Source organism: Puntigrus tetrazona, chromosome 6 (genome assembly GCF_018831695.1).
Source record: "Puntigrus tetrazona isolate hp1 chromosome 6, ASM1883169v1, whole genome shotgun sequence".
NCBI classification, from domain to species: Eukaryota; Metazoa; Chordata; class Actinopteri; order Cypriniformes; family Cyprinidae; genus Puntigrus; species Puntigrus tetrazona.
The window spans coordinates 19,434,795-19,462,300 of record NC_056704.1 but is presented as its reverse complement, the minus strand read 5'-3'; the positions used below and the strand labels follow the sequence as shown (position 1 = coordinate 19,462,300).

Below are 27,506 nucleotides of genomic sequence, written 5' to 3'. Positions count from 1 at the left end.
ATGCTGCATTTAGGTGCTCAAAATAGAATAAAAATACTAATATTGTGAATTATTACAATTTAACTTTTATATTGTAATATTTTTGAATGTAATTTATTTTTTTTGATAAAAAGCTGAATTTACTCCAGTCTGTCACAGGATCCTTCAGAAATTATTCTAATTTGCTGCTCAAAAAACATGCTCTTTTGATTGCCCTCTTTTGTCCACATTTGGAGAAAAACATCTCCTAAATGATCAAATGTAACAAGTTTTTATTCATCAAATATGTAATCAATTCTAATCAAAAGTGACAGTAAAATATTTAGAACGTTAAATGATTTGATTTCAAATAAGGTCAATGTAGTTTTCTATTCATCAAATATTCCTGAAAAAAAGGTCACGCACAATATTAAGCAATTTAACATTAATAATAATAATCAAGGACCAATACTAAGCACCAAATTAGCATATTAGAAAGATTATGTGACACTGAAGACTGGAGAGATGCCTGCTGAAAATGTAGCTTTGCATCACAGCAATATATTTACAATATATTCAAGTAGAAAGTAGTTATTTAATATTTCATATTACTGTGTATTTTTTTCACTAATAAGTTATACTCCAATAAAATACTAATTTTAAATTCATAATAAATATTTATTTTCCTACAATTTGAGATGTCTAATGCTAAGTTTCATAGACATGCCTTATCTTAAGCTAGGATTAGACCCTAGTTCAATTAGGACATTTGAGTATTTTTTATAAACATGTCTTTGGAGAAAAATAAATACTGGTTTGTATCTTAAGACAAAACAAACGCACTGACATGCTTTAAGGTCAGTCAGCGCAAGTACTCATTGCGCATATTTAGTCTAGTACTAGGCTTAAGCCTCGTCTGTGAAACCGGAAACTTGTCATTAGTTTAGGTGGAGGGCCGCTGTAATTAAACGTGTATTATTCGCTGTGTCATGGTTCGCAGTTGCCCGGCTGCAGTTTCGCTGCGCGTCTGTCGCTATGCGGCGCGAGAGCCCGCTGGTTGCTATGCGGCGCAGCGCGTGTTGCGCTCTGTTGCCAGGGAAGAGCGATGGAGGGGGTGCTCGCATTGTCTGTCGGGACGGTGGCGGTGCGTGAATGTCTGCCGTCTGTCAGAAACGCTCTCCGATGCCTATTAAGGCTTATTAGTGTATGAAACAGACCCGTGCCGGAGATAGATTAGCAAGCGTCAGCGATCCTTTTTCCTCCCTTACTTCATTCGTTGAGTTTCCGAAACGGTAAGACAAACCGACCCTAACTAGCTAGAGCAAGCGCTTGTTGCGTTCAGCCGGTGAGAGGAGGAGAGGAGTGGTGGATCGGGCGAGGAGGCGCACGGCGCTTGATCGGAGAGCCAAAGGCGGCCGATGACTTCGGAGAGCAGCGGCCAAGCGCAACAGAAGGAGGAGGTCGAGCCGGGATCAGTCGCCCGAGATCAAGAGGAGAAAACCGGCAAAGACCAAGGCGGCATGGTGAGCTCAGGCCTGTGGTGCTGAATCGGCACTAAACCCTCCCCCTAAACGCGACGTTACTGTCTGATAACTTTTTTTGTTTTATTTATAAATCAGCACGTTCATATTTACAAGAAACGTGTTTAGACCACAGGGTGGCCGTTTATCGAAATGGCAAGCAATAGTATGTACTTGCAATACGTTGGCAAACTACCTGTGTCCTTGCGAGCTAACTCGATTGTCAGGTCGTATACAAATGAAGTATCGATCCGCTGGAATTGTTGGTTGAATATTAAGCAAGCTGGGTCTGGCCGGTCGGCTTTTCAAGTCGGACATCGGTAAGAGGACATTACTAGGCAACATAAAACTAAATATATTGCCACCAAGGCTTCGTCTGCGCATAAATGACATAGCACGTGTTCGTATCCTGGTTTGCGGGGCTCTGCTGTAATTGAGCAATGATTGCACGACTTTAGGATGCGTGACACAAGTTAATGTTGACAACTTTACTGCTTGCTAATGTCATTACGAAATTAATTTAAACTCCACCACGACCACATGAGAGCTTGTTTTTAATTAGTAGTTATAATTAACTACTTTTTTAAACCACGCGAAGTATTTGTTTCGAATTGCTTGAGTAATAATACTGGGTATAATTGTTAAAGAAAAAACTCCATTCCGTTTAATAATCTATTGATTAAAAAACAGCATTTAAAAATGATTAAAACCTAATTATAAATGTAATGTATTAAATTGCTCTCATATAAAGCAACGCTGATGATATTCTAGTGTAATAAATCAAGCAGTTCTTCCATTTAAACATGGTTTAATTTCTAGCTGTGACACACATTTGATTACAGGAATATTATACATGAATCAGTCACATGCTGCTTTTAAAGATTTACTTGGATTCTTGTATCATGCCTGTGTGAATGGTGGCAGTGGTCATTTTTTCGAGTATTAAAGAGGCTTAAGTGGCTTGGTTATTGGAATGAATGTTTTAACATGGTGAGTAAAGTCAGCTTTAACATTTAAAAACCCTTAATCTTACCTATAAAAAGCACCATTGTGATGCTATGTGTTGGTAATACTGTTGTAAAAAAACATGCAGATGTGGACTCGCGACAAAATGAAGCTGATTGAGGTTTTCTTTTCGTTTTGTCCTAGATTTGTTCTGGCATCTATTATCTTTCAAGTCAGACATCAGTATCTGTGAGGCATAAGCCCCCCCCCCACTGTCCACAACAATATTTAAAGGCCCCATGACTTTTCCAGATGATTATGATTTATGTTCTTTCTTTCTCACGCTCTCTCTGTGCGCCACTTTATTTATTGGCATTTAGTTGTTTGAACTGTCGCTTACCACAATGGCCGCATAAAAACACCAATGTCAGCCTGGAGAAATGCCTATTTAATATAAAGAGCAAAAACACACTTTGAATTGAAGGAAGTTTTCAAATAGTGTTTTGAGAGTAGGCCTGCTCGGGTAGGCATTGCTATAGTATTCTGAGTTGTTTATATGCAGATGATAGTGTTCTGCTTGTTTGTTGTGGCATTGTTAGCTGGTTGCTGAGTGGTTGCTAGGAAAGAAAGAAAAGTCTTGACTAAAGTTAGTACACTCTTTCTCGCATCACACTTCATATTTATGATGACATTAATACTGTTCTCCAGTAGTAAAAAGATAGTTTCTCATGATAAGGATTAAGAATAAACAATTTGTATTTAAAATATTTTTTAAATTTACATAGCTTTTGCAGGTATACAAATTATACTTGTAAAAATAGTCCACCTATTTGAGGTTTTTGAGGTGGTGCATTAATACAAGAAATATCATTATATTATATTTTAATGCTTTTACCCCCTAATATTAAAGTAACTTTGAGGCTACTTAATAAGTTTGCTGCAGTAGTAGTAGGCCTCAGACCAGTTCTGGAGAACCTGATTTTAAACTTTTCTCAGTGTGAATCCAAAATAAAATACAATTCACTTTGGACTAAACTAGATTACCAGGGTTACAATTACAGCAGTAGAAATATACTTTTCCTAAATAAATGCATAAACATGAAGTGCTGTATGTTTGACATTGTCCTTAGCAAAATAGCGTACTTTAATATCTTGCTTGCTTGAATGAAACCACATTCTTATTAGAGAGTCCTTTACATTGGGGATTTCAGTTTTTGACAACGCTCGTTTTTCTTCTGCATAGCCGTCAGCAGCGAATTGTTGCCACCAGATTGTCCATTATCTGGATTGGGTGTTCCTTGTAGTATTCGGTGCTTCGTGGCACGGTGATATTAGACACGGTGTCACACAGCAGCGCAAACCTTTAAAGGCCGTTTTGGAATATAACGTTGTCTGGAGGCTGCTTAATTTAACTACCTTCATTCATAATTGTTTTTGTCATAACTGTACGACATTTGTTTCAGCTGTCGCCACGTGCTCAGCGGTGATCTCGGTGCCGGAGGTTACAGTTCCGGTAACTTGAACAGAAGTTTGACAGACGTAAGCCGGCTCCAATCACACGGAGCTTCATTTTGACGTATTCCGGCGCGCACCAATCCCATAACGGTGGGCGGGAAACATTCAAAGCGTGCTGCTGCATGTGATCACAAAAGAGGCAAAGGAAAGACAAGCGCACGGCCAATCAGACTCCCGAAGCGCCGTGTAGATGCTTACGCACAGCAAAGGGGATTGATGCGGATGATGAGTGGCCGCGAAACTCTTTGGCAGTGAACTTGCACTTTTGCTCGAAACGGAAAGAAGTGGAATCCGGTTCCGCGTTTTTCTGAGCTAGGTTAATTCGCCTACTGGATATTTAGCGAGTGATAACGTTGTCGGGGGAGAAGACCATGTTGTTGTTTGTGGAGGTGAGTAAACGAGGTCATTTTGCCGACCGCGAAGGTTCTTAACAGCTGCGGCATGGGTTCAGCTCGATGGCGTCTGCCATGAGTTTCAACAAGGAGAAGAATTGGTTGTAGTTTTGTAGTGCAGTCATAATTTTTCTTATTGTTTTTTTTGCTCTAAAATCAGTAGTTAGTGATAAGCGCGGTTAGTTAAGCTACTATGTAAGACTTTGTTTATGCGGACGTGAACTGACCGTCGACGGCGGAAGATCCACGTGCGCGCAACAAATGCTAGCTATTTAGCCGGCGTCATTTATTTGCGCAAAATACGTAACTTTTATCAATGCAGGTCACAACTAAAGACCACATCAAATAATGAAGGTATCCACGAATCGCCTTGGCTTTTAATTTAACCTTTAGTTCAAAAATAACTTTAACCCGTCCAAATCCAATAAAGCGCTAGTGAGGTTAACCAGGCTGTGTTTCAGATGCAGTTTTGTAGCTCTTTGCTCTAAACTCTCGCTCTGGTTTATCAGAGTGGCTAATCAGATTAAATGGGTGAAAGGCCGACTATTTAAAACCTCCAGCCCGTGTGCATGGAGTGTCGCGTCGGGTAAGTAATGGATCTTGTGAATGAGGTTCATCCCTGATCGAGCTCAGTAGTATTAAGGATTGAGAATTGTGCGCAGTTCTGATTTCTTTTTCCCTTTTAAACTCGTGAAGTTAATAGTTAGTGCCGATGTCTGTCCTGTTGTGTTCGTATTCTTTGACCGTGCTCTTCGGGCGTCCTTTGTCAAGGTTGTGGCTATAGTGCAACGTTTATAACGTTTTGTTTATACAGCATATAAAGTTCTATTATTTTTATTATAAGTACGATTTTTACATAACATCAACGTGTTAGCGGTGTTGTAATTTGTGCCTCAGCGTGTCATGTGAAACTTTGATAGCGTCGTAGCTGTTAACCCTCCTCTAGCGAAAGTGACTTTTTGAAAAAGTAGCATTTTAAATTAATTGTGTGACTGTTTGGGAAAACGTTGCAAAAATGCAATGCTGTGTCAAATCATGTACGCTACTTTATCTATGCATTCCTGAGTGGGCTCCATTATGTTACTAATAAAGAAATCTATTTACCTGTTAAACCTATTTAAATTGTAATCACTTAAGATGTTATGAATTGAGAAACTCGAATTCAAGTCATATACTTGAAGTTATCAGTGCAGTTTTGTCTGTTTTGATTGTTATACAGCTGTACAGAAGTGGTCATCCTCACACCACAATGAGAAACAGGGTGAATACTATTTGCCCAACTGCATTGTTGTCTGTTTATTAAACATGAACTTTGATCATTTTTGCTGCTATAGATGGCTGTCTATTTCCGATTCATGATATTTTAATTTAAAGTAAGCTACAGTTAAATGTTGACTGACTGATTTTAGTCTACTGTGATGTGTAAATCTAACTGTAAAAATTTGTACTGTATTAACCCAGAATTTGTTTAACCTTGTCTTCAAGGTGACCACCAAGGGGGCCGGTCTGAATCCCAATGCTAAAGTGTGGCAGGAAGTGTCTGCTCCAACCACCCAGACTCCAGAGGCAGCCACAGAGACATGCCATTGGCCACAAGCAGATACAGTCTCCAATGAGGAGTCAGAAGGTATATATATATATATATATATGTGTGTGTGTGCGTGTATAAAAAATTGACTTAATGTCGAACATTTTCAATATCCACACCATATCATTCAAAACCCATATGCTTTGAGTTATGTGGAGAACGTATGTTTATATTCCTATGCACCTGTTTATCTGCTTGGGAAACGGCTCAATTTATTGTGTATGACAGCTATGACTGCTTTAGAGTGTGATGTTCAAGTTTGCTAAAACCCAGTGATGATCAGTATCGCGCTTGGAAGGACCCAGAACCATTCTCACTGTAGAGATCTTGCATTCTTTTTTTATTCTTTCAGTCTCTCCATTCTGTTCTTTTTCAACCCCTTTCTCTAATTCTAAAGCTAAGTTTCTTGCTCATTCTCTCAGTGGGGTGTGTCTGCCCTAATGACCGTGAGATTATGAGATCTGAGGGTTCGCCGAGAGATTGAGATCGTCCGTTCTTACACTATAACTGATCTGTAAGCTTTTAGACTCTTTATTACTGTTTCTCTGTAGGTTTCAAGGAGTATGATGTTGGGTATGACTCTGAGTCAGCCCCTCCTATGGAGAACAGCATGTTGAATGGCATGGAGTCTGCAGAACTGGTGTACCCTCTCTATGAACCAGGTCTGTCACATACACTCACTGTTGCACTTCAGTTCCACTTCATTCCAGTGCTGCTTGCTGACTGATTGGCAATTTGGGGCGGTGTGTTTTGTGTTCCTCAGTGGATGGTGAGACAGTTGAGGAACAGCCTCCGTTGACTGAAGAGAGTCTGAAGGAGTCACTGAAAAAACAGCTGGAATTTTGCTTCTCAAGGTAACGCCCACTGTACGCCCAGACATGCTAACACCTGCTCCCCCATATTACGTAACTGTGTAATGGATGAATGGAAATTCATAATCATCTGCACAGTAGAGCAGTGCTTATTTACTCTTGCTTGAGAGAATTCTCATTCACTAATTAAATGCAATGTCATAATGGACCTATGATTTAATGTAGATGAGCCGATTGAAGCCATTTTATTTAGCAGTATTGAAATTGTCGTTTGCCAAAAAAAAAATATAGCTCACCCAAATATTAAATGTCCAGTATGGTTATTGTGGATTATTATGGATGTTCTTGTGTCATGTGATTAATTGTAACATTGGTTATTGTTAAAAAAAATCCACTCCTGAGTTATTTATTCATTCTTTTGGTGTTAATTATTGGTTGACCAATACTTGTATATTAAAAATATATAAAAATAAAAAAAAGTTCAGTGATTTGTTGTATAGTCCAAATGATTTCAAATTATCATTCATTTCTATACATTTGTCCGATAAGGATAACTGAATCCATCCATATTATATAAAACTTCTTTAGGGCCAAGGAAATCTACTGGCTAGTCTAGTTTGAAAGTGTAGTTTTGCACAAGGAACAGTGTGTAAGAATAATTCTGTGTTCCAGAAGGAATGCACAGCTATGCACAAAAGTTAGTTCTGACGCGTTTTATCCATTTGCATGTGTAAATTTAACCAAACTACTCCTTTAGTGTTGTGATAACATGATAGTATTCAGTACTCCATTTAATGGAATATGCAAATCAGCAGCAGACATTCAACTGATTTTATCCCACAATATACACACAGTATATTTATTCAAAGATTTTACTCATTTGAACTCTCATATGCGCATTGCCCCTGCAGTGAATATTATCACAAGTATTCAACATCTGTTCATTACTTTCATACAGAGAGAATCTCTCCAAGGACCTTTACCTGATGTCCCAGATGGATAGTGATCAGTTTGTGCCTATTTGGACTATTGCAAGCATGGAGGGGGTCAAACTGCTGACTACTGATATGGACCTGATACTCGAGGTGCTACGAGGTAAAATAAAGAGAGCCTGACCATGATTTCATAATTTGTTTCTTTCTTGCAATGCATTAATTTCTTGTTTTTTCTTTTATTCTATAGCCTCTCCCATGGTTCAGGTGGATGAGAAGGGAGAGAAGGTACGGCCAAACCATAAGCGTTGCATCATCATTCTCAGAGAGGTTCCTGAGACCACACCTGTAGAGGTGAGACCACACTTTAGGTCATCTCTTGGATATACATCATGGATGTATATGGCAGAGCTTGGTTGTCATTACTGTGATCACCCCGATGATGATCAGTATCGCGCTTGGAAGGATTCAGAACCATTGCTGCTGTTGAGAATTCATTGTCTGTCTTTTTCTCCAGCTGTCTCTTTCTTTATTCTTCTCTCTCTCTCTCTCTCTCTCTCTCTCTCGCTGTCTCTCAGTACAGTGGATTTTGCCCTAATGACCGTGAGATTATGAGATCTGAGGGCTATCTGGCCTCTTGTTTGTCAGTAGCTTTCACTTATTGTTTTGATTTGCTGACTGATGTTTTTTGTCACTGTCAGGAGGTGGAGGCCCTGTTTAAAAGTGAAAAGTGTCCGCAGGTTATCAGTGTGGAGTTTGCGCACAATAACAACTGGTACATCACATTCCAGTCAGACACTGATGCTCAGCAGGTATTATTGACTAACACACACAAAAGGCCTTTCTCATTGAATAAATATCGCTATACATAATAGGTGAAAATCATCTGTGAGAGTGGCCTGCCACCGTTTCTTTGGCTTTGCAAGTAAAAGTTGAATTTATTTCCTGTTTTATGGCTTATGACTGTCTAACGTGTTATTTAACTTTCTGTTTGCTGTTATAATAATTTAATATGACTGTAAGAATCTAAAAAGCAGTAGTTAAAGACTTTTTCCCTTTAAATGCTGATTTAGTTACCTGCTCCAGTTAAAAGGGTTAAAACTTGCATCTGCTGCAGTAATTGTTTGATGCACTAATACATACACACATTTGCTCTGCTGTTTACTGCATTCAATGCCTAAAGTGTTTTTGCTTATCTGTGTTGGTTTATTAAATGCAAACATTGTGTTCTGCATTGACTCAAGTCACATTGCTTTACAGGCCTATAGATACCTCCGTGAGGAAGTCAAAACCTTTCAGGGCAAACCAATTATGGTGAGTGTACATTGTACTGCCATCTCTCTTGTTAGGTCAGATGTAATTTAAGCACTCTGAATGTGTGCGATCCTGGCCGGCACTTCAAATACAGCTAGTGTCACCTTGACCACTCCGAATGCTGTGATGATTAACAGGATTCTCTGAAGTACTCAACTATGACCCTTGTTCTTTCAACCAATCAGTGATCAGTTATCCCATTAATATGTAACCAATAGAAAAAGACCCCACAGACAGTATATCGGATTATGTAATCCACATACCAGGCTGTTTTTGCACTGTTCAAAATCTCTTGCTTTACGTTGTAAAACAATGCGTTTTATCTTGTGCAGCCCACATCTATAAATAGTTAAACAAAAGGCATCTGTATGAGTAATGCATGAGATGTTTGTGCCACATGTAGGGAATCTGCTCTCAAGTGAACTGCATACACTGGTAGACATTTATAATGGTCATTGCTGAATTAGGGAGGTGCATAAACAACTTTATTTTTTAGATGAATGTGGATATTGATTTGTCATTTCCCATCTCCTTTTAGTTTCACATCCTGAGTGTAGTTCATAATGAATGATCTTTTCGATGTTTTGGTTTTAATACGGGTGTCTTTTTATGTTTTTGTCGGCAGGCTCGTATAAAAGCCATAAACACTTTCTTTGCTAAGAACGGCTATGGGGCTGTTGACTCTGGGGTTTACTCCACTCCATCACAGTACTCCTCTCCAGTGTACCTGCAGCAGGTGTATCAGCCTCCACAGCAGTACCCTCTCTATAGCCTCCTGCCTCAGACATGGACTCCTTCACCAACCCCTTACTTTGAAACGCCACTGGTGAGACCTTAATCTTTAAATATGTTGAAGTGAAGACAAATGATTTAAAAGATTCACAGTAAGAATACCCCATGTACTGAGAAACTATCACATGTTTTAATGTGATGATTTGGTGCTCAAGAAACAATTCTTATAATGGTACTATATAAAATTAAGCATGTAAATAGGTTTCTCTGAATTAAGTTATTTGAAATGCATATTTTAGTAAAAGTATCAAAAACCTTTTAGAAACATAGATGTTTGTGAAATTTATATGAAACCACAAAAAGGATGTTTTGACCCAGTGAAGATAAACTAAGCGCATAGAGGGACGCAGGGAGTTGCGCTCTCTCTCTCTGTCTCTGTCTCTCTCTCTCTCTCTGTCTCTCTCGTTACTCCTGTCCCGGTGAGCGTTAAGATTATGAGATCTGAGGGTCACTTTACTATTCACCATGACTGAGCATTGCAGCAATTACTTTAATATCATTTTAGAGCCACTTTGAATGTGACTCATCTAATAAGCTATCATTTGTTAGCTTTTTATTTTGTTACCTTTTGTATTGCAGTTATGAAGGCTAAAGGTATAAGCTGATGGAGTCACAGTGGGTCTTCTAGTTTGTAATCAGGGTTGTGATTGCAGGCCGAGCTGCAGGGGACTTGCAGTGAAGTCAGGGCAGTTGAATGCTTTCTGAATGGTTACCATGCCAGCAGTTATTTGCTTCATTTAGCATATCACATTAATGTAAAGAGGTGCTTTGGCCATGCGTCACAAAAATGTGAATTCGATTTGTAGTAGTTTGAGGATGTGTGGGTTAATCTCAGCTGTTGATTCATCTTGCAGGCTCCATTTCCCAACAGCACATTTGTTAATGGCTTTGGCACAGCAGGAAACTACAAAACTGGATCCTCTCCAATAAGCCTTACACGTAACTACCCCCGCAACCGGTAAGATCCTGAAACCTACATTTTGTTTTAAGAACCCCTTTTTAGTCTATTTATTTCACTCCCTTTCCTAAACATAATAGGTTGTTTCCTCTACCATGGGAATTTTATATCCCAGTGGCTGGTTTTTAATAAAATCTGACGTTTTATGAAGACCACTGTAGAACCATCTTTTAGACATTAACTTGTTTTGCTGTATTTCAAATGTATTTGCAAGGTTTGGTTTTATATATAATTCATTTGGTAGGCACATTGATAAAAATGAGTGAAACTCATGACCATAGCGTAGCTTAATTCCCTGTTGTACCACTTGAGATGACAAATGCAGATAAATAAACAATATATAATAAACACAGTGACTTTGTCTTTTACTTTGTAGACTTCCACTTTATTCGAGAAAGAATGTAATCAATGCCTTCAGGTATATATGCTCTGCTTTTAATGGAGCATCTCTTCATTCAGTTATCATCTTTTGCATGTTCATGTACCATGCAAACTGCTTTAAAAGATAACCAGAACTGCATTGGGGAGATTAAACCAGTATAGCTAAGGGTTGGGCTCTGTATCACATTGTTTAAAAAATACCTGTAACGTTTACTTTTATTCAACTATGAGCAAGCACTGAATAGTTACTGACCATCATGAATCAGCTTAAAGCTGCATCTTGACACATGATGCCTTTCTCAGTGAATAAATACTTGTATTCAGTTTGAAGTGGTGCTGCAGCAACCGGTTGGTGTATGACAACAAAGTACCGCGATTGCGTTTAACAGCTGATGGTTCCTTATGCTAGTAATAATCGCTGTAGTTTGATGTCATACACCGATTGGTGGCTGCAGCAAGACTTCAAGTCAAATACACCTATTGTAAGTGCAGTGTCATCAGATCTGTCATGTGACCCTGTCCTTGCTTGCATCATCCATTGCTCTGTGTATGAGTTTCCTTGAGAAGTTTCTTTGGAAGTACAGGCATTAAAGAATATCTACACAGTACATGCATTATTTATAAAAAAAAAAAAAGTTTTTTGTTTTTTTTTTGAGACAAATGAGACGTTCAGGAAATAAGCAGTGTTTTACACCTAAGGATCATTAGGAGCTGTTGTAGCAAGTGCTGATCATATTTATGTTAGGGTTCTTTTACTTTTAGAATCAAGAACATCTGCAAAAGAAATAAAAAGGGAGTTACTCTTCAGGAACTTCTCAACCAAACAGCCTTTTTTTTCTTTGTCACTCTGTATATCATCTCCATTTTGTGATACCTGTTCTGCACAGCCAGAGAGACCACCCTTGAATCCCAGCTGGACAAACTATCTGTTCTAGAGATGTTTATTCAGCTTTTGCTTTGGAGGCTCAGTTATAGTTACATGCAGTCAACTCAGATTTTTCTGTGTTTTGTGCAGGAATCATGTGAAGCCACAACCTCGTGCTGAAGTGGGTCAGCTGACAGAGACTTTATCTGGTACCGGTAGTCCTCAGCCTCCATGCACCCCTACATCAGATTCCACTGCGTCCACCCTTACTCCGCTTTCTGACTCGCCTGCTTCCCCCAGAGAGAACCTCCACTCAGATCTCAGCAGCCGGGCCAGGTGTGTGTGTGTGTGTGTGTGTGTGTGTGGTAAGATTTTAGGTTAGTTTAACTGAGCAGCAGATTTGGATGTTTTGACCCAGTGATGATAAACTAAGCGCATAGAGGGAAGCAGGGAGTGATGTGAAGACAACTTTTTCTTCTGTTCACTTCTCCTTCCTCTTCTGCTTTTTTCTCTTCTGTCTCTCTCTCTTACTCCTTCATGTCTCTGTCACTCCTGTCCCAGTGAGCGGTAAGATTATGAGATCTGAGGGTCATCTCATGAGTGTGTTCACTAAATGGTGACACATTTGCTGATAGGATTGTCTAATGACTTGTGATGTTTCTAGGAGAGGAAGCTATCGTGGCATGAGGAGGAGAAGAGAAGATGAAAGAACAGTAAGTCCAAAACATTTATTGCATGGCTCTCTAAAGTACTTCATTTTTATTAGCCGCTCAATTTTTTTGTGCTTTTCATTTCATTTGCGTAAATTTTTCCACAGAGGCCGAACCCTGAATCAGAAGTGAAAGCTCCACCTCCTAAGTTTGACCTCGCAACCACTAACTTCCCACCATTGCCAGGAGGTGTCCCGAGTCGTGTGCCAGGTGTGACTGTGCAAACAGAATCAGTGTTGGAAAATCGGATGGCTGATGTAGTTAAGGGCATCAGCAGGGACAAGGTAGTAAGAACTACTTCCTGTAACCTTTTTTTTATCATTTTTATATCTGAATATTTAACACTATTTTTCAAATGTAAGGGTCCTTTTTTGGAAATTGTTATTGGTGAGAAATTAAGTTGTCTCTTTTTGCTAAGGAGTTCTTCATTTGTTCTGCTTGTACACAGAGAATCTCAGATATCACTCTAGTTAATAATTTTCTGTGTGTGTTTAGCCGGAAACATCTAAACAAGATGTCAGTCAAGATCCTGAACCGTGTCCAGTGGAAGCTCAGTCGAACGGACCCTCTACTCCAGCGCCAAAGCTTTCTGCCACAAAACAGGACTCACCTACCACTAGGTACTTATGGATCTTATACCAGTTTAAGTGCCATGGAGAAAGTTTGAGCAAAACTTACATTCTGCTGCCACACAGATTTAATATAAACGCGGTATTTTCAGTTATGCATAGTTTACCTTTACAGACATGATTAAACCACTGTTTTTGTAACTTGTGTGTTTTTAATGTAAACTTGTAATTATAATTAACATGCTCTACATATTTTCAAAACATTTAAATTCCAAATATGAAATGTGAAATCACATTTCTTTCTAATAGTGCGTTACATCAAGTGAAGAGACCTGAGAAAGAGGTCCAGGTCTCTGACACACCACCAGACCTTGCATCGGTGACGACAAAGCACATCCAGCCCAGTTCTGCCCCTAAACCTTCATGCTGCCAGTCAAGCACTTCAAGCACTGCATCTACACCACCTGCCCCAACAAGCGCAACTGTCCAGGTAAATACATTCATGTGCTAAATTAGAAATCTGTTGCTCGTTCTCATCTGAAGATCAGAATGGGGATTTGCCTGTTAACAGGAAGGTTTTATTGAATCCTCTCAGGAGCCTCGGAAGCTAAGCTATGCAGAGGTGTGTCAGAGGCCACCCAAAGACCCACCCCCTGCACCGACCGCCCCACCCAGCCCCAGTCCCACCCCTTCTCCCACCACAAACCAGCCACTACGTGAACCTCGCGTCAACAAAGCGGAAGGCCCAGCCTCATCCCGCTGCAGTCCTGGTGACAAACTGGAGAAAGGAAATGAGAGTCGGATGTCCAGAGAGCAGACTGGCTACCAACATGGTAACGGCCCCAGAGGGTCAGGTTTTAAGCTCAGAGAGCAGCAGAGACGGCCCCTACAGGGTCGGCGCTCCTCTCCACAGATGGGGTACAACAGACGCAGTGGAAAAGAACAAAACATCCCACCAAGTTCGCCAAAGTAATGCCTCATATGCCCACAACACATGTGCACACGTGTGTCTATGTGTGATACTATCTATATATATATATATATATATATATCTCTATATATATATATATATATATATATATATATATATATATATATCTATATATAATCTATATATATATATGGATATATATATATAAAAATATAAATATCTATATAAATCTACATATGAAAACTGGACTGTCACACTGTGGTGTCGAAGAACCTGCTTCCCAAATGACTGATCTGGGAAGTTGTTCCTTTAAAAATACAGAAGAAATCTAGGAATTTAAGGAAGTCGAAAAACCTCTTACACTTGAAAGGAGAAATGGAGGCTATGCTTCCTGTGTTGTCTGTGATTTACAGCAATTATTTAGCTTGTGAATGAGTTTTATTTTACTTGGAGTGTTTAAGGTCCTGGCACTAGAATACAACGTTGTACTTTTCGTTTTTTTTTATATATATATATCTATAAATGAGAGTAGTTGTGTTGGTGAGAAATCAAGCCAGCCACATGTTCTCCATATGCAACAGATCACACAAAGACAGCATGGAAACACCCCACCAGTCCTCGAGTCACCGGTTTTATTTTAAGGGGTTTTTTTGTTTTGTTTTTTTCCTCCCCCACTACTACTTCCTATGTTTGCATTGCATCAGTCCTAAAAGGGGCTGGGAAAACATTTTGATTCAGATGTGATGCTTTTAAAATTATTAATGCACAGTGATTCCTAACTGTTTATTCTTTTTATTTATTCAAAATTAAATGTAAGTAAGATGTTGATACAAGGTTTCTACAATCATGGAAAACAGGAATTTTAAGTCAGGTTTGGAGACTAGAAGTCGTCGTCTTAATTCTTTAGTTAGAAGTTACTTTTAATGCTGAGTTTAAAACTTTTTTTTTTTTTTTTTTTTTTTTTTACAATTAATTGACCTGAACATAGTGGAAGCGTGTTGATATTGGCATGTCGTTGTTTAAAAAAAAAAAAACTCTCAAGCAGGTATTAAGGGTTTCACATGGTTCGTAATGGAGTCATTTGTGCACAAATGCCACTGTGTTGTAATTGCTTTGTGACTGAATCAAAATTAAATTGAGGTGCCTATAGATTTCCACCCCAGTTTAAAACTGGTAGACGTGTGTGTGTTCAGACAACGAACAGGGAAATGTGTAGGATTGAAGGGCGCTGAAAATGAGAAGTTTGACCTGATGAATGGATGAAACGGTAGACATCCATTGTGGGGGGAAAAAGATTAACATATATTGCAGTGTATATTGAAGGTGGTTTTTGGGTTGGTGTGTCGTTTTGTATAATGTTGTACGGTGTCATCTATGATGTTCAGTGTTTCTGAAGGCTAGGTTTGTCAGTAACCGAAAGATCAAGCTGCTTTAATGAAAGAGTGAGTAGAAGTCATTTGTCTAAATGAGCAAAACCAGTTTGTCTTCCTTTTCCTTGGGAGTGCAAGTCTTGTCAGTGTTTCTAGTGATCTGGATGTTTGTAGTGTCTGCTTTTGTGTTTCAATTTTTTTTTCTCTGCTGTAGATGCTGGTGACGATAATCAGGTCAGATTTTCTCTGAGTTAGTGTGCTGCTTCAGAATTTGTTCATGTTCAGTCTGTTTGTTTTGTTTTTTTTCTCTTTTATATGTTTAAAGATAATTTTGTATGTGACACTTGCATTTATGCCTGAACACTTCAGGTATGATTACATGTAATATACCTACTACAGCACTCATAATGTACCTGTCATCCAATCTCATGTCGACTTTGGTAAAAGAGAGGGAACTCAGGACCTCAGAGGAAATCGGTGATGTGTATGACTGCTAATTTTGTCCAATGCTTACTGTAGGATTTCTTTTTTTTTTTTTTTTTTTTTTGTATAGCCTTTTCAGTTCAGCAACCACGGTAAACTGTTTAAGGGTCTTAAGTTTCAGTTAATGTATATTTGAATGTTTAAAAAAGGTTAATCAGTGACGCTGTAATGCATAATTCTCTCCTCAATTTGTTTTTGTCCCTTCCTTATGGACTTGTTCACATGTATGGATGGACTGTGCACAGATCCAGACCAAAGTCAAATCAGCAGAGAGACAATCTCAGGAAGTACTGTTTAAATGCGGTAGCTCCTCCCTCACTCCTCTCTTATCATTCTGCCATGTGCAGGGCCACTGTTTAATGAGTGAGTGGTTGAAAGCATGATTAAGTGAGTTGAGTAATGTATGTTTTAGTTTTATGAAACTGTGTGTAGAACCTTTATAAAGGTGTCCTATGTATAATTTCTCAAAATCCCCTACTTTCTATTTGACTGTTTTAAACAAAACTTTGGAGGGAGAGTTCATGCATCAGTTTTGTTTTAATTTATTTTAAGTTGACTGTTTCTTTGAGTAGTGTGGCTTTTTTGCCCTAACGTGTGTTGTTAGTTTAAGATGTTTTCAGATTTTTATTTTCAGCAATATTATCTTTCGGCGCAAATTATGTTGAAGCTGTGCCACTAAAACTAGAAAAAAAATCAGTGGACCTGGTTTTATTTTTTTATTCTTTTACCTGAATTAATGGATTTGATTCATAACCGGTTGGTGAAATGAAATGTATTATGTTTTGTTGCTAATCTTATAACCTGTGTAGGCTGTAAGCTTTTTAGACATGAAATGGTGCAGTTACGAGTAGCAAGTCTTTAGCCAAAAAAAAAAAAACAAAAAAAGAAAAGTATTGAACTTCTTTTTAATTATAAGGGGGGGTAGACATAGCAACTGCTGAGTGAAGTGTTTTGGATGATATTGTAGATGTTAAATGAAGAGAAAAAAGAAAATGAAAGAAAAAATAAATGATAAAATGATTTTAATCTGCGTTTGACTTTCATTCTTGAACATCTTGTAAAAAATGCATTTTTTTTATTGTTATTAACCAATATTAAATGATCCTGAGTATTTTAGGATTTTATAGGCTTTGTATAACAAAAGTAATAAATTCTTTGTATTCTAAAACCCTTGTAACTTTCTTTACCTGTTTTTTTTTTTTTTTTTTTTTTAAATGTTTAATTAATCAATCATTAGCTTAAATATAGGGAAGATCATGCTATTAGGGATTGATTTTATTGGTCCCAAACCGATTAACTGGTTATTGTATTCTTCATTTTGGCTGTTGCTTTTGTTTTTTCAAACCCCAACTTGGATGTTCTTTAGTAATCGATCCCAGTGTATTAATTTAATTGAACTTGACTGAAAATGTGAACATTTGATTTGCCATTTTATGTCATTTAAAGATTAAAGCCTAGAGTTAATGGTTATCATTCTGTGAAGTTCTTGAAAAACGTAAGGGCTTTGTCACGTTAGGTGTGCACCACAGAGATCCCTAAAGTGTGTCCAGGGAACCCCCAATCATTGCATGTTTTGTATGTCTCTCCCATTTAACACACCTGACTCGACCTATCAGCTCATTAGTAGAGTCTGCGAGACATGAGCTAGGTGTGGCCTGTGAGGGAGACATACAAAATGTGCAGTGGTTGGGTCCACGGGACAGGTTTGAGAGCGGAATTTTCACAACGGCCCCAAATCTGTTACGTAACGACTTAAATCTGGTTTTGAGTGTTACCTCAGCATATCGCGAGATTTACATATTGCGAGCAAGCTGGATGAAGGAGTTCCAAAGGTGGGAACGCGGAGAGAGGGAACGAGCGAGAGAGGGAGGAGCAGGGTAAGTTTGTAAACACTGAAACCCTTGGCTGATGAACAGGTGACACGCAACACATTTGGATTATCTGATACATTGCAATTAGCGACTTGAAGTGTAGCAGCACTGATAGCGCTAATGGTGGAGGTGTCATGAGCTCCGTGTGTACACTGCACGAGCCGCGACACAATTAGAACACTCCAATTATAACCATCGGTTATAATCTAAGGCCCAGGCATTGTAGCTTCGTTTAATGGAATGGGAGTGTTCTTGTTTTGTCCCTTCGTGTCGCTCGAAATCAGTGTAAATGGGGTGTTACAGCCTGTTGGCTCATGTGTGGTTAGCATTAGCCTTTTAGCTTAGTGATGGGAAGTCCGACTCGTTTCCGCGAATCGATTCTTTTGGACATTTTGCTTTAAAAAAACGGAGTAAAATGACTCGGATATTACGTATGCTACCACGTAATTGCGTCATCTTGTGGTCACTGGTTTGTCAACTTTTTGATATAAATAATTATACATATCAGTGTGTCTTGTTTCAGTTGTTTTAAAACAGCTGTATAGAACCTTAAATATTTTACTTGACATATTCTACTAACGTTTTAGCATGTGTTCGTAAAGCAGCCACGCAATTATGTCGTAAATATATCTACGATACATTTTAAGTGTAACATTAAAGTAATTTTTGTTTTTTCATTATGGCTCAATTCAAATGCTCCTACTCTCAGCTCCATTGATTCAGTCCGATTCGTGGGCGAATCATTCGGACTTGTTTTGTGAACCGGTTCAGTCAAAAGATTCGATTTAAAAGAGCGATTCGTTTACGAATCGGACAGCGCTAAGTAAGAACCTTTTAAACGAAACACACAGCGCGCCAGGAGTGCGACAAATCCTCCGACACGTTTTCGTTTCGTTAAAACGGTTGTTATGGCTTTATTGCATACTAGTGTGGAGCGATTTTACTGTATAGATCATTCTGGAATATGGCTTACAGAGGAAACGCATGCTAGCTAGCGGTATGTGTTGGTGTGACAAAGCTATTGGGTTGAAGCGGGTTTAATTTAGCGGAAATGTTCTTTAAACAGGGATGATCTCAGACAATAGTCAATTGAAAGCGTCTTATCATGTAACCATCACGCACATTATGCAATCAGTTGAACCCAGCAGGCCTCTCTGCTGCAATGAAGTCTGGATTCCTGTCATCTGTCAAGAGACTGTACAACATTTCAAATGCAAAGTTTGGCAGGGATTCTTTAAAATAAGGGGTTTGTGGTCAGATGACTGTCAGAAATGTGAGATGAATAGAAATTAGGTTTTGAAAAAGTCCGGGGTCTCAAAAGATCAATCATAACTCTTCTTTTTTGGATGGTGTTTAGAAGTGACACAGGAAGTAGTTGATCTAAAATGGGAGACGATCGACCTTTTGTCTGCACTGCCCCAGGCTGTGGACAGGTAAGAGCTATTTTCTTGCATTAGTCTTAAAGTCTCCTTTTTATGTTATCCCTGTTTTTTCAGCATAAGGTGTATAATAAGGTATAGGAATCTTTTTTTGGGGGGTGAGAAGCAGATTGTTGCCCCAAACTTTTATTCTAAAATCAAACCAGCTGTTTTAATCCCTGCTTCCACAGAGCAACTGTAAGAGGCTCCCATAGCACTGCATAACTGGATAACATAAGCCGTCATCAAAACAACAGATGGCCTGATATCATCCACCGCTTCACTGTTTCTAGCTTCCATCTGATTTGAATTAGGATGAGACGCAAATTGACTGATAACTTAATGCACGTTACTCTGTTTCTCTCATGTCAGAGGTTCACCAATGAGGACCATTTGGCAGTGCACAAACATAAGCATGAGATGACGCTGAAGTTCGGACAAGCTAGAACAGACACAGTTATTATAGCAGGTCTGTGTCAATTTGTCATTGAGTGCTTGTGTTAAGACCTGTTTACACCAGAAATAATGTTAATGTGCCTAAGTTATGTTCTCTAATGTTTTAAATGTTTGAGTGCTTTTAAAGTCAAGTAGATTCTGATTGGCTGTTTTTTTTTATCAAAAGCATTATTCTTGAAAGGATTCCAACAATATAGTTCCTTTGTGTTTTAACAGATAAGGCAGAATCCATTCTGCTTTAGAAGAGCTTGAGCAAATAAAGTATCAGTTGACAGAAAAGTGCTGTTGTACTACATTTAAGTACATCTACATTACATTTTTTACTAAATTTGATACAGTAGTTACCCGCTCTTAGACTGTTTGTATTTGTTGCTAATTCTGCGTGTACTTGTTTAACTATACTATTGAGGGGGCCAAATGACCTCGCTTATAATGAAATAATGACAACCCACTAGTGAGGACATTTTACCAGACCTCATTAGTTTAAAAGGCTTGAACTGACAAGTTTTGCACATGTTTTCTGTGAGAGGTGGGTTTAAGGGGATAGAAGATATCATTAACCTGATAGAAAATCAATGAAAGTCCATGCAGTGTCCTCACTAATAGTCAAACGCATGTATGTGTGTGTGTGTGTGTGTGTGTGTGTAGATCAGACACCCACTCCAACACGGTTTCTTAAGAATTGTGAGGAGGTGGGTTTGTTTAGTGAGCTGGCTGGCTCCTTTGAGCAAGATCTTCGCAAAACACAGGAGGAGGAGGAGAGGAGAATTAAGGGCACGGTAAGATTTCAAATAATCAATTAAAATAATCAAAGTTTAAATTATTAAAAGGATAAACTTTTATATACGCAGGTTGACACACTTTTTTTTTTAATGAATTTGTTATCTTGAACCTCAAAGCTTCCAGCTCTACAGACACCCACAGAGGTTAAAGAGAGGGAGGGGCCTCTTGAGATTGACTCCTCCCCTCCAGACAGCCCAGACTCTGCCTCCAGCATGACAAACAGCAAAGATACAGTTGCAATGGCAAAAGAGCCTATTTCTATGAGGAAAGCCAAGGTGAATTTGAATTTGGGGCTAGATTGATTACAGTATTTACAGTTGTTGTTTTCGTTGTGCATATAAAAATGTTGTGTATCTGAATTTTCAGGATGTTCCTCCACGAACTGCAGCAAGTTCCACCCCTACACCAACCATAGTGCGCCCAGGCTCACTCCCCCTTCACCAAGGATTCGACGCCATGAACCCAACTCAGCCCTCTCCCACCTCTGTCATTACCAGGACCCCTCCGTCAAACAGACTCAGGTACAAACGCTCTAGTCCAGAGGGCACTTCATCTCAAAAAGCCTTTTTTTATGCATTGTAGGTGTTGAACCAACTAAATGAATTCAAAAGCCTGACTTTGAGATGGGCAGTGTTCATCCTCAACAGTGAAGCAGATTCACTCCTCCGAGTTAAAACCTCTTTTTTTTTTTTTAATTGCATGAGTCATTTCAGTGTTGTTCACACCTCTGCTTCCTCACTCTGTGTGAGGAAAAATGTCCTAAAATAGTACCTCTATGACTCTTTTCAGTTCACCGTCTGGTTCTTTTCCCATGCTGATGCAGCTTCCAAATGGTCAAACTGTTCCTCTGCTGCCCAGTCCAGGGCAGACTTCAGTCATATCGGTATGAGATTTCACACATGTGCTCATTATGGACAACTTTTTTACTGTATTGGTTTTATTATATAAAAGGCTATAGTTATAAGCAGGGCTCAAATTGAAAGGGGGTGCGGTAGGATGGCATCCCTCTTGTCGAAAAAAAAATTATTTACAAAAAGCATCCCCTCTGTAAAAACCACCATGCCCCACTTATATTTCCGTGGATTATTGATTTTGTGTATTACGTAAAATGTATGCACATGAAATGTTGAAATTGATTGTTAATTTCACAAATTAAATAAGTGATTGGCCAATCAGAACAAGTGCTCAAACTCCAAGCAAGTCTTCTTAATTTTATTCTGCAAATTTCTTTGTGGTTCTGAAGTTATTGCTATATATATATATATATATATATATATATATATATATATATATATATATATATATATATATATATATACAACAAGTCTTAAATCATGAGCATTAAATCAGTGTTACAATGATTTCTGAAGGATCTTGTCACACTATGTATGGGTTTTTGGTTTATATTCATTGCACAATGTACTTTTCTAAATATCAGCACATGTGCAAAATAAACTATTAATTTTATATAATAGCATAGAGAAACATGTACTGTTCCTTGAATAAATCTGTTTTTGAAAGAATCGAGTGATCCAGTGAATCTACCGTCAGTTCAGATGGACACACTCCCTGCGTCCCAATGTGTATAGCCTACTATCCACCCTCCCTAAATATTCAAAACTACTAATATCACACAGAATTTAAGATGGCTAGTATGCACATTGGGACACAGGCCCTTCTTTTTTTGTATTGATTCAGTCGTTTTAAACGAATGATTCAATCGATCATTAATTAAAACAAGGAATTGCTGCCTTCTACTGGCATTTTGTTGCCAATTATTAATCCATGACAGACATTAAGCAAAATATTTTTTATGAATATTGCCCATAATTCCTTAATTTCAGGCAAAAATAAACTTTACAAATAATATTTAAATATAATTTTATAGTATTATATGAATTTAATTTAGCATGCATTTCATTTCTAATATGTCCATGAAACACTTGTTTACAAACACTTTGTTTCAGTTAATAGCAGTTAACAGCAAGAAGTTATTTAGCTCAAATATTTGTGGAATATCTGTTAACCTTATGGGTGAATGTGTATTCTTGAATTTGCTGTTTTTAAGTTTTTTCCCAGCTTCTTGCACCATCAGCATGTCAAGTTAAAAATAGTTCAAAATGCATGCGTCCCATTGCGCTCTGTTCAGCTGTTTTAATGCAAGAATGCATTCAATGTGTTAAACCTAAATCATTTCTAAATATGCAGATTATTTTAAATGCAATTGACTAAATGAATATGAAAGTATATAGTACATCTCCATGTGTCAAAACCTCCCACAGACATCATTCATTTACTATTACCTTTACAGTTTCTGTGATGACATTTCCAGCAATATGACCCTCAAAACAAGCTCACATCTGTTTTGTATTTGTCTCTACGCTTTGTGTTTATAGTATGTTAAGCTTGTGTTGTTATGTGTGTGTATATATAGCTTGCCAGATCATCAAACCCAGTGCCCAATATCCCAGGGATTCCAGGCCCTCCTATTGGTGGGAGCAGCAGTGGCTCCTCCTCTCCGTCTGGATACAGTACACACTCGGATGCCAAGACGGTGAGAATTCGCGCACATACACCCACGCAAGCACTCAGTGTTTACTTAGGTATAAATGCTTAACAATGGGCTTATTATGTAACAATTTAAGGTACTAAAAAAATGTAGCGCACGGGTTTTGAGCATTAAATTACATGTTGTGGTGTTTCCTTGTGTTTGTGTATGGGATCTGTCTCCATCTAGAGGCTAAAAGCAGCACTATCTCAGCAGAGTCCTAGTGGACCAGCACCAATACAAAAAACAGATCAGACTGAGACACCATCACCTGCTCAACCACAGGTGCTCACAGACATCTCATGCCTGTGTTACATATATACTAGCATTTGCCTGTTCTTTTTGAATAGGATTTGTGAAGTAATTCACCCGTTAAATTAATAGGTTGAATGGGATATCTTATAGTGAATAAGCTCAACTAAAGCATTATATATCAGTATACACTATATCACTGTTGTCATGTGCTTACGTTCTCAGTGTATTTGACAGCTCAAGCAATATCTTGCAGGTGTCCCCTGCTCCACCAAAAGGAGGCCGTAGGCGACGAGGAGCAGATATTGAGCCGGACGAGCGCAGGCGTCGTTTTCTTGAACGGAACAGAGCTGCTGCTTCCCGTTGCCGGCAAAAACGGAAAGTGTGGGTCAATGCCCTGGAGAAGCGCGCTGAGGAGTTAGCTACTGCTAATGTTACACTCACTGTGAGTCAGACGGACAGAGTGAAAAGGAAATAAAATCATTGTTAAAATTGTCATTACTGTTTGGGGTCAGTAAGATTAAAAATAATTGTACTTTTTTATTTAACAAGAATGCTTGAAATTGACCAGAAGTGGCTTTTTTTTTTTTTTACATTGTAAATTTCTATTTCAAATGAATGCTTTTCTTTAGATTTTTCTATTGATACAAAAATAAAATAATCACGGTTTCCACAACAGTATTAAGCAGGACAGCCGTTTTCAATATTGATAATCATAATAAGTTTAAATCCTGAGCATTAAATCAGTGTTAGAATGATTTCTGAAGGATCTTGTGACACTGAAGACTGAAGTTATTGCTGCTGAAAATTCAGCTTTGCCATTACAGAAATACATTACAATTTAAAATGTACTCAAATATAAAACGGATATTTAAAATTCGAATGATACTCTACACTTTCACTGTTTACTATATTTTTGTTCAAAAACTAAATCTTACTAACCCCAAATTGTAGAACAGTATATTATATTATGCCATTGGTTGAGCCAATGTTGCTGTGTCCAGTTTTTTTAACATTTACTTTTAGATATTTAGCAGGTGCTTTTTATACAAAGTAACTTACAAAGCAATCATAATCAAAAGAGCAATGATGTGCATAAGTGCTCTAACAAGTTTCAGTTAACTTAATGGAGTACATGTAGCCAGGAATTTTTACATTTTATATAATTGGAAAAAAAAAAAAAAAAAAAGAATCGAGCAAGGGGTTGAGTTTGACTTTAAAAGATGAATATCATACAAGAGATTTACATGCTAAGCAGAGATGGTATATTAAAAAATGACCTTCGTGCACTTTGATAAGACTTTCTTGACCGTCGTGTAATTGTGCTCGACAGAGTGAAGTTTCTCTGCTGAGGACTGAGGTGACGCGTCTGAAGGAGTTGCTGTTGGCCCATAAAGACTGCCCTGTTACTGCAATGCAGAAAAAAGCATATCTCGGTAGATCATCTATTGATCATCATCATTCTCCTCCCCCACATGTTCAACATATTTTCTTTATCCAGAATGGCATATACGTCAAATTCATCCTTCCCCCCCGTTTCTCTCCCTTCAGCTGCAGGAGTGGATGAGAGTTCAGCGTCGGCGTTGGTGATGCCCGTGTCAGTACCGGCTCCGGTGTCGGTTAACGGTCTGAGCGTGCGTGCGGCAGAGGCTGTTGCTGTTTTAGCGGGAATGGGTTCGGGTCAGTGGAGTAACGCAGCTGGAGATGTTTCCTCCCAATCGCAACCCACATCCAGATGATGAGCATGTCGTTCAGCCGATGGGAACTAAATATACTCTCAAAGGAGCGAATCTACCTTTTTCCCCTCGAACTGTCAGTTCTGGTGTTTTTGTAAATGCTCTCATGTGACAAATGGGAACCGATGTTACCGCGCTCTGACCACACCCTGCTCACCCGTAGCCTATCACAGACTCTCCCCGAGGCCAAGTAGTGACATCATAAGGACGCCCCTGTCAGACTGCACAGGCTAGGAAGCACCGCTGTGGAAATGAAGTCTCTTCTGTCATCTCTATAAAATACACCTTTACATATACTTGTATAGATCTTCTCACTAATGCATTGAGTTGATATTTGTCTCGTTTGCAGGTATTTTTTAATTATTTTGCGTTTTATTCAATGGTTTTCTAATATAACGATTCGTTGCATGATTCTGGCCACATTAGAAAGACGATTACTACACTATGCAGATAAGTTTAACACCTACTTTCGCACTTGGTGACGCTATCTCATACATGCGCTTTTCCCATCTCTCCCAGTTTCTCTTTCTCGCTTTTCCTCGCTGTCTTAATTTTACTGTCGTATCTAAAGTAATTTCTCTCAGGTCCGTGCTTCTGTTGCTATTTTGGTGAAGATCGTGTCTCTCTCACATTAGCATAACCTGGCACCGCAGAATGGACTCTCAATCGCTTAAGAATGGAGAGAAAATATATTTTTATATTTAAATATCGTTATTGCTTTGTCTGCATAATGGATATAACGGGTAGCGTAACCACGTGGACATGTTTTAGATCAGTATGATTATGATATGCTCTGCTGAATTATAGGTATCTTTAACCAAAATACATAAATCCTTTTTCATTAGAGGTTAGACCCCAAAGTTGAAGTGCATCTGGTCTCATAACAGGGAACTCACGCACAAAAACTCACACGTAATGACTTGTGCTTGCGTTTTGTGAATGTACAGTAGTTAACTAACCCGGCTATGAATGTGAAGTCTTGTTTCAAATTGGTTGAAATGCTTTTGAATACGTGATAGGATGGTGTTATAGAAATAAAACATTGTTATTTCTTTGTTGTGGCCTGAAAGACTCACATTTGGCCACCCTGAATGAATTTCGTCTGGCGCGCATAACTAATACATAACTTATTGAGTTGTATTCCATTACACAGTTCATGCCTGAACGCTTTTTTAAATTAGGATAATCTGTGTTAGTTTAAGCTTGGCTTTTATATCAAGTAGAAGCTAATTTCTGCTACATAAGGAAAAAAAAACGTGCAGTGATAAATCAATGCCACTGACCTGGAAGTTAAAAATGTGAGATACAGTCATAATTATGGAATACAAAGTCAAAATTGCATAAAAAGTCAATTTTTTTTGTTACAGTTTAATGTCCTTGATACTTTTTTTATTCTTATAATTATGATTTACCAAAGCATAACTTTTCTTATGTAGAGGAAATTGTCTTCATTAGATTGTGGACAGTGGCATCTTTTTTCTACTCATTGATTAGATGATGTGTAGTTTATATCGTATTTTTTTTTTTGTCGTTTGTTTTTTTTATTTTGTTAATGATCCAATCTGCCATATCAGTTTCTGTCACTGACCTTCCTTGCATCTGGATTTATCTTATTTGGATGTAGAACGTACTGCTTTCCACGGTGTGTATAACTCACTGATCCCAAAATTGTGTAATGTGTAAGTGAAGCCCTTAAACTAGAGCTGTAAATATGAAATGAGTGTCGGCGTACAAACATTGCTTACTGTATGATATTGACTAACTGAAACGGTCCTTAAGATATGTTATAATTAAACATCGTTGGAACTCTAGCCTCTTGTAAATTCAATGAGATGCATTGAGCTGGTTTTCTGCAATATTTCTCATCTTGTTGTGAAGGTGTTGTTTTCCTCTGTGTATATAGAGTCGGTACGGTGGGATTTGTGTGCGTGACTGCTCTGTGTGGAATAGCTTGAATGAGCTGCATATGCATTGTGCTGTTTATCAGCGTGACTGATATATTATAAACCATATAAACCTTGTACATTGTCCATGTGTAAAATACTGTTTACAATGAATTATGTACACAAGTAGGACATGTTGCTTAAATTAAAAAAAATATCTTTGTAAAAATGTAATCTAATTTTGCAGGAAAAAAAGTGTCCCACTTTATATTAAGTGACCTTAACTACTGTGTGCTTGCATTTAAATTTATCAAATTGTACAATGCACTTATTGTGTACGTACATTCTTTTACATTGTAATTATATTTTTAAAAATACCTATATGTAATTTTATTTATATTTATAATGTTGACCCATCCCTTACACTTTAACCCACCCTTAAACCTACCCACACCACCAAACCTGTCCCTAACCTTACCTGTAATAGCAGCAAATGTGTTTTGCAATACAGTATGACCACAATA

General features: G+C 38.2%; 2 protein-coding genes across 6 annotated transcripts; both read left to right on the top strand.

Annotated features, from left to right (window-relative positions):
- The first annotated feature begins 1,041 nt into the window (after window positions 1–1,041).
- larp4ab (La ribonucleoprotein 4Ab) lies at window positions 1,042–14,273 on the top strand. 3 transcript variants are annotated; one of them, XM_043242585.1, is made up of 17 exons: window positions 1,042–1,481; window positions 5,816–5,957; window positions 6,470–6,580; window positions 6,682–6,772; window positions 7,689–7,825; window positions 7,913–8,016; window positions 8,364–8,474; window positions 8,923–8,976; window positions 9,602–9,802; window positions 10,623–10,726; window positions 11,103–11,144; window positions 12,123–12,308; window positions 12,637–12,685; window positions 12,790–12,966; window positions 13,178–13,302; window positions 13,561–13,741; window positions 13,847–14,273. In XM_043242585.1, exons 1-17 carry the CDS (start codon window positions 1,377–1,379, stop codon window positions 14,222–14,224), a joined length of 2,298 nt encoding a protein of 765 aa, XP_043098520.1. In that variant the 5' UTR covers window positions 1,042–1,376; the 3' UTR covers window positions 14,225–14,273. The 3 variants fall into 3 exon arrangements, with proteins under 3 accessions (XP_043098520.1, XP_043098521.1, XP_043098522.1); XM_043242587.1 differs by lacking the exon at window positions 1,042–1,481 and adding an exon at window positions 4,082–4,327; XM_043242586.1 differs by lacking the exon at window positions 11,103–11,144 and having other exon boundaries at window positions 1,044–1,481.
- Window positions 14,274–17,689: 3,416 nt separating this feature from the next.
- atf7b (activating transcription factor 7b) lies at window positions 17,690–27,120 on the top strand. 3 transcript variants are annotated; one of them, XM_043242596.1, is made up of 12 exons: window positions 17,690–17,912; window positions 19,264–19,339; window positions 19,697–19,793; window positions 20,429–20,559; window positions 20,680–20,838; window positions 20,930–21,084; window positions 21,353–21,446; window positions 22,998–23,117; window positions 23,301–23,396; window positions 23,620–23,808; window positions 24,697–24,799; window positions 24,915–27,120. In XM_043242596.1, the coding sequence occupies exons 2-12, from the start codon at window positions 19,292–19,294 to the stop codon at window positions 25,100–25,102; spliced, it is 1,380 nt and encodes a 459-aa protein (XP_043098531.1). In that variant the 5' UTR covers window positions 17,690–17,912; window positions 19,264–19,291; the 3' UTR covers window positions 25,103–27,120. The 3 variants fall into 3 exon arrangements, with proteins under 3 accessions (XP_043098531.1, XP_043098533.1, XP_043098532.1); XM_043242597.1 differs by lacking the exon at window positions 17,690–17,912 and adding an exon at window positions 18,690–18,903; XM_043242598.1 differs by lacking the exon at window positions 23,301–23,396 and having other exon boundaries at window positions 17,692–17,912.
- The last annotated feature ends 386 nt before the right edge of the window (window positions 27,121–27,506 follow it).

What these genes read in the sequence shown, in the direction of transcription:
- larp4ab (XM_043242585.1), top strand. Translation starts at nt 1,377, where the DNA reads ATGACTTCGGAGAGCAGCGGCCAAGCGCAACAGAAGGAGGAGGTCGAG. An exon ending in CTTACTTTGAAACGCCACTG is followed by an intron (nt 9,803 to 10,622) that starts GTGAGACCTTAA and finishes TTCATCTTGCAG; the next exon opens with GCTCCATTTCCCAACAGCAC. An exon ending in CAGGACTCACCTACCACTAG is followed by an intron (nt 13,303 to 13,560) that starts GTACTTATGGAT and finishes TCTTTCTAATAG; the next exon opens with TGCGTTACATCAAGTGAAGA.
- atf7b (XM_043242596.1), top strand. Translation starts at nt 19,292, where the DNA reads ATGGGAGACGATCGACCTTTTGTCTGCACTGCCCCAGGCTGTGGACAG. An exon ending in TTTCTATGAGGAAAGCCAAG is followed by an intron (nt 20,839 to 20,929) that starts GTGAATTTGAAT and finishes CTGAATTTTCAG; the next exon opens with GATGTTCCTCCACGAACTGC. An exon ending in CACACTCGGATGCCAAGACG is followed by an intron (nt 23,118 to 23,300) that starts GTGAGAATTCGC and finishes GTCTCCATCTAG; the next exon opens with AGGCTAAAAGCAGCACTATC.